The 10,683-nt window shown below is 37.9% G+C and overlaps 1 protein-coding gene across 1 annotated transcript; it reads left to right on the forward strand.

The window, feature by feature from the left end:
• The first annotated feature begins 8,496 nt into the window (after nucleotides 1–8,496).
• rept (RuvB-like helicase 2 rept) lies at nucleotides 8,497–10,394 on the forward strand. Its single transcript, XM_067789217.1, has 2 exons — nucleotides 8,497–9,217; nucleotides 9,276–10,394. The coding sequence occupies exons 1-2, from the start codon at nucleotides 8,750–8,752 to the stop codon at nucleotides 10,236–10,238; spliced, it is 1,431 nt and encodes a 476-aa protein (XP_067645318.1). The 5' UTR covers nucleotides 8,497–8,749; the 3' UTR covers nucleotides 10,239–10,394.
• The last annotated feature ends 289 nt before the right edge of the window (nucleotides 10,395–10,683 follow it).

Genomic DNA, 10,683 nt, shown 5'->3' on the forward strand with positions numbered 1-10,683 from the left:
TGTATCAAATCAAATAAAAAAAGGTATGATCAGCTGTCCCATGCTGCTACCTTGTTGCTTTCATGCAGTGCTGCCAGACAAATTCTTATTGTCTCTGTTCAAACCCGGATGCTTTCATTGGTGCCGTATGTCGTATCGCTGTATCCGTATCCCTAACGTAATCAGCTGTTTATCGTTACGACGGTCAACCAAAACCCAATTGGTTGGCTACGATACGGTTACGACCTTACCGGCACCAATAATCGATTTCATTGATTCTCATAAGGTTGGTCGAATCAGCTGTTAACAGGTTACCGATACGGTTACCGATAAAGCACCAATGTCTCCAGCTTAATAGACAGCAACATATGTTGCTCTTAAGGGCCACTTACGCACCGATTCTGAGCGTTACCAGTAAAATAGTACCCAGAACATTATGTAACCGAATATCGTTACCAGTTCTTTTATCCGCGATTCTGGCCTAAGTGGTAACGCTGTCATTACCGAAAAACTCACCAGTATCTGAGGAGAAATTGGAAAGGTAGTTTTCTTCGCTTTCGCGGTTGCCACTTTGGTCCATTTGGACCAAAAATGGTCCCTTCCAACCCCATTTGGTCCGCTGGTCACTTTTCTTCAATTTTGGTCCTTTTTAGGCAGTAGACACGATTGGTAATTTTCTTTCTTTTTCACTCAGGTAAAAATTCACAAAATTGCCCAAAAATTCGCCACACTTTCGTTAGCCCCCATATAATTTTGAATTTACTGCAATGGAACTCTCACCAAAAAAAATTGCTCAGTCAATTAAATGTACCAGAACAATAACATTTCACCTAGGATATAATTTAGGCCAGGCTATAAAAAGAAAAGTGTTGGCAAACACATTGTCCTTAATTGTTGATGAAATAACCGACTAATCAAAAAAAACTATTTTTTTATAATAATATTAATAACGGCTAGATATCACGATCGGTTATACAACACTATGTAAAATATATATATTGTAACGAATTTACTTCAAATCCTCTTGTTTGCAATCTTCTCCTAAGTTCGAATCTCTAAACTGTTGAATAAATAACTCCAATCTTCAATAATGCAAAAATGGCCTTTATTAAAGTACTGCACAATAACACTTATACTTCGCTTACTGATATCTTGCTTAACTCAACTGATTGATAGCTTTAATGAAACTAACTCTACTATTGCCCGACAGATTGCGTACTTAATCAAAACTGATTGTAGCGCCTCTATTTTTGAGGCCTTTTATACTCTTTGATTTCCTCGTCCCATCTTCTAGGCGCTTCTGTTCTAGAATCTACTAGTTGGTTATCTGTTATAATTATAACTACAGATGTACGTGTATAGCTCTTATATACGCGTGTGTTTGTGAGAGACACTTCCCCAATTATAATTGCATATCTCAGATAAGATATCTGCATGTGTTTGTGCGCTGCTTCTCTGCTTCGTGTACGTACATATGTGCAGACATAATGATTTAATTATTGATGTGCATTCCCGTCACTGCTTAGCATCGGCTTAGAGATGGCAGTACCCCTTAGTTTAGTATATTCGTAACAATATAAAATAAAAATTACTTCTCGGGTAGCATAGCTTATAGCGAATACTCTGCCGTGAGCCTAACACTTTCAAAACTTATACAAAGAAATTCTATGCATTATTTCTCGTTTGGCACGTTGATATTTCTCACCCAGCTCAATGAATTCAAGGAATTCCAGGACTATTGTGGTGTTAAGCCACACGAGGTAATTGAAAATTAAGTATCTTGGCACAAGAAATATTTTAACTCGAAAACAGAAGGAAGCAAATGCAAAAGAGATTTGATTTCGGAAGAAATTTTTTGTATAAAATTATTCCCGTAGGTGCTAGCAGAACCCCTGAGGCCTGGGAAAAAGTATGCATCTATAAAAATAGCACTAACAAAATTGCCTAGTTTCGTTTATGATTTACTGATTTTTCCACATACATAAATCGGCAACACCAGAACGCAAATTTGGAACCGCTTCTTACTAAAACCTAACTGCACTATATATTTTATTTCATTGCAATCAACAACATAATTCTAGAACCAAGAGCTTCGTTACCAACACTAGGTTCACAACGTTTGGTTGGTGAAAGACATAGACTTATCCTATGCCAAAATATAGAAATACTTTTTGGTTGCATGCACATATATTTGTTTGTTCAGCTTGAATTAAAGGAAAGTCTTCACTATGTTTAAAAAAATTTTATGTAAAAACATCCTAAAATTTTGTATTTAATACTAATAAAATAAAACAAAAATTTGGTCCTTTTTTCGATTAATTTTGGTCCCAAATGAAAGCATGGTGTGGTAACCGTGTTCGCTTTACCGAAAATGTCTCACTTGTAGATACGAGGTTAACGAATAACCGGACGATGTGTATGTATATGCATATTATGCATAATAAGTTTCTACAAAGGTATATTGTAATTTATTCTGTGAAAGTACATAATGTAAACAAATACATATGTATAGCAAGAGGCAACACTTTTATTCTTTTACCAACTTTACCTATTTGCGCTTACAATTCTTTATTTTTCAGTTTCGCCTTTTTCTAAACAACAGCTGTTGTGTGGTTATTTCGATGTAACCACCTACTTTTGTGTGTAAAAATTTATCCGGCTACTTTCGCGGGTAGAATACTAAAAGAGTGTAAAAGTTGCCACATTATTTCGTTACCGTGGTGAAGAATGTTGTTACCACACTAGAATCGGGGCGTTAATGGTAATTTATAACAATATAACCATACCCAGATAAAACACTGATCGAACATACCTTATGGAAATCAATGTAATCGATTAATGGGGCCATACCATAACGCTAACGCCCATAATTCTTTACTTTACCTCACAACTCCAATAACATCGGGAGAGGTGTCAAAAGACGCGTTTTGATGCCAGGACCCTGAATACGTCAAAAGATATTTCCAAAAAACCGCAAAATGGCCCCGGAGCGCTCCGAAACTGGGGTGGGATCCATAGTATTTTTGCGCAGAATACCTTTCTGCATTGGCGGCCTTCGGCCGCGCTTATAAAAAATTACCCTGGGTGGGTGCAACACCGGTTTGGAGACCAAATCTATATCCGCGCAAAACTCTTTTACCAACTGTTTTTCATGTGGGCAACAAAATCATCAAAATTACAACAACCACATGAAAATTTTCAATTTTGTTTGCATATATCTCCGAAAAGAAATAAAATTTCCAATTTCGTGATTCTGGGTCCAAAGCGCGTCTTTTGACACCTCTCCCGATATTTTTCTCCCGATATTTTTGGACGGGTTTTAGCAGTTGTGAGCTAAGGTAAAGAATTACCCTAACGCCATAACCATACCATGGCCAACCAATTCGTTTTCGGTTTCTCGCCATATCCATAACCTAAAAATATTTGAGTTGGTGAATTTAATAACTCTTTGAAGATTTTATTCATTGTTTTGGATACGTTATGACTAAGAGACTTATTTTTTGTGGAATGTGTTTGTAATTTTTTGCGTTTTCTTCATTTTTATGAAATTTTCACGATTTTTAGGTTAAGGCACCATTAGTCGATCACATTGGAGATGGTTATGGATATGGGTATGGTTACGACTATGGCGTTGGGTTAAGGAAGTTTAATTAGCCCTTTAGTCTGTTTGTGTGCGCAGGAGCGAAGATGATAGAGATGGGTACCGAGGCCTAATTGGCCTACGCGTTTTGTACAGTACGTGTAAAATTTCAACTCTGTGCCCTTAGCAGCACATTAAAAGCCCCGACACATAAGCACGTCCTCATATAGATGAGTTTAACATAAGCGTATGTATTATGAGTAGAGAACGGTAGAATGAGCGACACTGTCGCCATCTGATATTGAAAAGTAGCCATCTGCCAAATTTTGTTACAAGCAAAGCATAAGAAGAATGTGCCATTTGTTTTGGTTAAGGGTGTTGACACACTTTGCAAGTGAAATTATTTTTCCCTCTGGTTGGTAGACACAAAATATGTTAGCAAGTATTTTTGTTATATATGGAGAATGTTTACAACAGTGCCTCGCGAAATTTTGTATGTGAATGGGCAAGGCGTAATAAAGTTCAATTGCTAAGTCTGAAGTTCCTTCATATTTACAAACGCAACATCTTGGTTGATTGTGGCGATGTTATTGGAATGCATGAGCTTGTGTTAAACGCATCTATATGAAAAATGTCATTGTGTCACCGCCTTAATTGCCAAGGCATTGGTTACATTTTGCGTTTGCCATCTCCTTTTGACAATCTCTATGCAGCACAATGACAGGAACCCAAGTCAGCTGATGAGATGAGCCACCTATGCCATTGATATAAAGCTCTTTTTGCAAAGATATAGCGTATTTTATTCGTCCACGACCCTTTTTATTTATTTATTTGTTAGTCTACAAATTTTACAATTAATCGGACTAAATATGAATGAATGAATGAATATAAATGCGGATTACAGTGTAAAATTAACAAGCATACATAGTGAGCAAAATTATATTATAAAATATGTATATATATATATTATTGAATCCGTTGTCGGGATGGACTGTGATGCCGAGCAACGGAATTGATTATCAGTGCTGTCGGAAAGGACGTGATTTCGAGCAGCTGATGTATATTTAACACACAATAGTAGGGCTGCGATGTGTGGGAGGTTGGAAAGGACGTGATTCCAAGCCACCCGCCCAAAGTAATTATTGATTATTAGTGCTGTCGGAATGGACATGATTTCCAGCAGCTGATGTATATTTAACACACAATGAGTAGGGCTGTGATGTGTGGGAGGTTGGAAAGGACGTGATTCCAAGCCACCCGCCCAAAGTATTTATTGATTATTAGTGCTGTCGGAATGGACGTGATTTCGAGCAGCTGATGTATATTTAACACACAATGAGTAGGGCTGCAATGTGTGGGAGGTTGGAAAGGACGTGATTTCAAGCCACTCGCCCAAAGTAACTGGAGCAGGTAACAGATTTAGTTTAACATGTGATTTTGAAACAGTTATGAGTTCAAGACAGTGAGTATATATTTTTTTTATACTGTAAAGTGTGTCGCAAGTATCAATATTATTACAGTGATTATTGAAATCTTGACACAGACAACGAAGAGGTTCATGCATTTGAAAATTCGATCTACATGTATTTAAATATAGCGGTTGGAAATACCGAGATGGCCCAAAAGGGACATTAAACATCACCTCGCCAAGCAGAAATGGACTGTTTATCATCCCCCGTAACCGATTCCAATTTTTCGCTATGAACCTGATAACGCGGGTTCCAGATAATGGAAGCATATTCCAATATAGGTCTTACTAACGATAAAAAAAGAGTTTTAGTGACATAGGGGTCATTGAATTCCTTTGACCTAGTGCCTCTAGCCCTATTCACACACGATTCGATATGTAATTTGAAGTCCAGTTTAGGGTCCATTATAACGCCAAGATCAGTAAAGTTTGTGACTTGCTTAATGATATAATCGCCTATCATGTACTGATAGGTTTTAAAAGATTTCCTCGTAAAACACATAAACTTGCACTTCGGTAAATTTAGTGACATGTGAACGTCACACCACTCAGGTGAGCGAATGGGCATAACCAGTTTGACATCGTCAGCGTACATCAGCAGTATGCAGCGCTTCAAAACATTTGGGAGTTCATTAATGAAGAGCAGAAACAACACTGGACCAAGGTGACTGCCATGTGGACTCCCGAAGATACATTGATGAATTCAGACAAGCAATTGTTAAACACAACGGTTTGCTTTCTACCTATCAAGTACGAAGAGACCCAAGAGAGAAGCCGTGATGGAAAACCCAATCTATCGAGTTTTAGTAGGAGTAAGGAATGGGAAACTTTATCAAACGCCTTACTGAAATCAGTGTAAATGACATCAACTTCACAGTTCGTCCTTAAGATATTGGATACGAGGGTCGTGAACTCCAGCAAGTTAGACACAATGGACTTACCCCTGCAAAAGCTATGTTGTGAAAGGTCCACTGCCGAAGATACTGCAAAAGCCAGTTGATTAGTGACAACTGATTCAAATAGTTTTGGAATAGCACAAAGTTTGGCTATTCCTCTATAGTTTGTGACACAAGATCTACTCCCACTTTTATAAAGTGGTATAATAAACGACTCCTCCCACTTCTTAGGGAATATCCCTTGCCTCAAAGAGGCATTAAATAAGCAGGTAAGGGGTTGGCAAAGAAATTGAGCGCAAGTTCTCAGCACAACAGGTGGTATTTTATCAGGTCCACTGGAGTAGGAAATTTTCAGACTTTCCAGATGCCTTAGTACCTCATCTGTATGAATATATGGGATACCTACTGAGTTAAGCGAAGGTAACATGTATTGATAATCCACCGGAGGGGAGTCAGGGATAGTCGAGTAATTGGATTTAAAAAAGTCAGCAAACATATTTGCAATCTCGGAGTCAATACTAGAAATCCGATCGTCATACTTCATTACAAAAGGAAACCCTTTAATTTTTCTTTTGGAGTTGACGAAGGAATAAAATGTTTTTGGATTGGAAGAAATCCGATGCTTAATCTTCATCAGATAATTCTTATAGCATCTTATCTGTAGCCTGTTGTACTTAAGGCGCAAGATGGAGTATGCAGTATAGTCACTATTAGAGCCAGATAATTTGAAACGCTTGAAGAAGCGTGTTTTTTTGTTTTTTAGATAATTAAGTTCTCTAGAGCTCCAAGCAGTAGCTGGAGATGCTGAGGAGGTTTTGGAAAAAGGCACACATTTGAGAAATATCGCATGTAAAACGTTGGTGAAATGGACGGAGCTCGCTTCAATATCTCCGTCGTACTCAGGCCACTTTATTTTAGAGACTTCGTCGATTAGTAAAGACCAATTGGCCTTTCTAAACAGAAACCGGCGCGAAGACGCATTCGGATCGGTAGTGTTCCGCACCGGTAAGCTAAGACAATCCAGGTAAATTGAAAGTGCTGGATGATAAACATCCTCAGGCAATACCACTGGATCACATTGAGTAACAGAACAATTCGATGTGTCGTCTGAAAAAATCAAATCAAGATATTTGCCGAATTTATTATGAATTCTTTTAAGTTGATAAAGACCAATGTCTGCAAGGTCATTTAAAAACTCGTAGAATACAACATTACAAGCAGTGGGAACTAGCATTCCATCAATAAAATTCCACGACACATAGGGCAGATTAAAATCGCCAGCCACTAAGACAGAATCAACAGACCTTGACATAGCAAATATAAATTTCAATAGGGAAGAATGTATTAATTATACAGAAATATCTGACTGGGGCGGAATATAGGACGCAACAAAATATTTATAAGTAGATAAAAGTTTAACTTGCACGCAGAAAATCTTTTTTATAAAAGTCGGCGTGGTCCTTAACCGATTTCGTTAATTTTTCTTCAAATAATTCCTTATAGCAAGGGCAACCTCTCTGCCGAATTATTTTACGATAGGTTTAACGAATTTTGATTTATGATTAATAATATTTGTAAAATAAATGTTATCACAAGTGGGCGGTGCCACGCCCATTTTACACATTTTTTTTAAATTTTTTTATCAAGAGTCTCAATATCAGTCCACACGTCAAATTTCAACATTCTAGGTATATTATTTACTAAATAATCAGGTTTACTGTGTTTTTCAAAATGTTAAATATATAAAAAGTGGACGTAGTTATCATCCGATTTCGCTCATTTTCAATACCAACCTATTCTGGGTCCAGATAAGCTCGCGTACCAAATTTGATGAAGATATCTCAATATTTACTCAAGTTAATGTGTTAACGGACAGACGGATGGACGGACGAACATGGATCAATCCAATTTTTTTCCGATGCTGATGATTTTGTTATATGGAAGTCTATATCTATCTCGGGTAAAAGTCTAGTTGAGGGGTCGACTGCTAATACGCGACAAAAAATATCGAAGGAGGTTTCAAAAGACGCGTATTAATCTCGAGAACAATAATCCGAAGGCGGAAAATAAAAATTATATCTCTGTCCGGAGATATTTGCAGTTGAAGTTGGCGATTTTCATGTGGTTGTTGTAATGTTAGGGTACCCACAAAAAAAATTGTGAACATAAGTGTTTTGCGCGGATATAGTTTTGGTCTCCAAACTGCGCAAAAATACTATGGATCCCACCCCCGATTTCGAAGGGACCCGCGGGTCTTTTTTCGGGTTTCGAACGAGTTCACATTTTTATTTTCCGGCCTCGGATTATTAATACTGATGTCAAGACGCGTCGCTTGATACCTCTCCCGATATGTTTGGTAACGTATTAGCAGTCGACCCCTCAACTAGACTTTTACCCTATCTCGATTCCTTTATACCTGTACAACCAACCGCTATCCTATCAAAGTTAATATACTCTGTGTGTATTCATAACCAACACTTTAAAATGTCAAAGAACTGCCAGGTAGCTAGCTACCTGATCAGCTGATTAGACACGTTGAGTGAATCAATCGAACAAAATTCAATCATTTGAGGTAAAATCCCAACCGTTGAGTCAATCAAACTACTCAACTGAGCCTTTAAAAAAATATCACTCAACTTTGGATCAACACTAGTCTTCGCTGAAAGCACCCATTATTATTTGCTTTGCAAATGTCAAAAACTAAAAGCACGTTAAATAAATAAAATAGCAGGCGTCCGGCTATATTTCCTAGCAACGACAAACAAATAATTAAAATTTCTGAAAAACTTCTGTAGGGATATTTCAAATAAGCAAATATTGTGAAAAATGGCCGACGGCGATAAAATTGAAGTGCGTGATATTACACGGATTGAACGAATTGGCGCGCATTCTCATATACGTGGTCTCGGTCTGGACGATGTACTCGAAGCGCGTGCTGTTTCACAAGGCATGGTAGGCCAGAAAGATGCGCGGCGAGCGGCCGGAGTTGTAGTACAAATGGTACGCGAAGGTAAAATCGCTGGACGTTGCATATTATTAGCAGGCGAGCCGAGCACAGGTAAGACCGCAATTGCAGTTGGTATGGCACAGGCGTTGGGCACCGAAACGCCATTCACTAGCATGTCGGGTTCGGAAATATATTCACTCGAGATGAGCAAAACAGAAGCGCTATCACAAGCGTTACGCAAAAGTATTGGTGTGCGCATTAAAGAGGAGACAGAAATAATTGAAGGCGAAGTGGTGGAGATACAAATTGATCGGCCAGCAACGGGCACAGGACAAAAAATTGGAAAGGTTTGTGTATTGGTATCATGTGAATATAAAATAAAAAATACATTTTACTTCTTTTCAGGTCACTCTTAAAACAACTGAAATGGAGACCAACTATGATTTGGGCAACAAGATTATCGAATGTTTTATGAAAGAGAAAATACAAGCAGGCGATGTTATAACAATTGATAAAGCCTCTGGTAAAGTAACTAAATTGGGACGTAGTTTCACGCGTGCACGTGACTATGATGCCACTGGTGCACAGACACGTTTCGTACAATGCCCAGAGGGTGAACTACAGAAACGCAAAGAGGTCGTACATACTGTAACACTTCATGAAATTGATGTGATCAATAGTCGCACTCATGGCTTCCTTGCACTTTTCTCAGGCGATACAGGTGAAATAAAGCAAGAGATACGCGATCAAATCAACAATAAAGTATTGGAGTGGAGAGAGGAGGGTAAAGCTGAAATAAATCCGGGTGTACTGTTTATCGATGAAGTTCACATGTTAGATATTGAATGCTTCTCATACCTCAATCGTGCGCTGGAATCAGATATGGCGCCTGTAGTGGTGATGGCAACCAATCGTGGCATAACACGTATACGTGGCACCAACTATCGCAGTCCACATGGCATACCAATCGATTTGTTGGACCGCATGATTATAATACGTACAGTGCAATACACTGATAAAGAAATCAAAGAAATACTTAAGATACGTTGTGAAGAGGAGGATTGTTTGATGCATCCAGATGCTCTCACTATTTTAACACGCATAGCTACAGATACTAGTTTACGTTATGCAATACAATTGATTACAACAGCAAATTTAGTTTGCCGACGACGTAAAGCGACTGAGGTGACCACAGAAGATGTAAAGAAAGTTTACTCATTGTTTTTAGATGAGAATCGCTCTAGTAAGATTTTGAAAGAATATCAGGATGAATATATGTTTAATGAAATACAAGATTCGAATGATTGTGAAGTGGTTACGAAACGTGAAGAGACAGCCGGCGGTGATGATCAGCCTATGGAGCATTAAGTAGAAATTTACTAAGTAATTCACATACATACACTCCAAATCTATTACATTTGTATTTAACTGTAAAACGTATTTTATTGTTTAAACAATAAAATTATTAAATAATAATGCTTCATTGCTAGTGAAATACTGAACTTTGACTAGAGCATGTTAAAATATCTGCTCTTTTCGTATATAAGTTTTAACACATTGATTGAAATCTCTTGTAAGATTAAGGTACTGATTATGCCCGGCTTTTCAGTACAAGTTTAAACTACAGTTAAAGTTGACTAGAGTTTAATCTTATGGTGCCTGTTACCTATATCCGGCAAAGGACCATCAACATCGATAACACTCCCCAAAAACTTCGGTGAGTGTCCTTATCGCGACAACGACAGCAACAATAACAGCAATTTTTACTCTATCCATTCAGTGAAATTTAAACGTCAAAATTTGTAAATGTTTA

The sequence above is a fragment of the Eurosta solidaginis genome, chromosome 5, assembly GCF_040869045.1.
Source record: "Eurosta solidaginis isolate ZX-2024a chromosome 5, ASM4086904v1, whole genome shotgun sequence".
NCBI lineage: Eukaryota > Metazoa > Arthropoda > Insecta > Diptera > Tephritidae > Eurosta > Eurosta solidaginis.

Bases quoted from the DNA above. Each gene is read 5' to 3' on its own strand.
- rept (XM_067789217.1), top strand. From the start codon at position 8,750: ATGGCCGACGGCGATAAAATTGAAGTGCGTGATATTACACGGATTGAA. The intron at 9,218-9,275 runs GTTTGTGTATTG...ACTTCTTTTCAG, and splicing joins CAGGACAAAAAATTGGAAAG to GTCACTCTTAAAACAACTGA.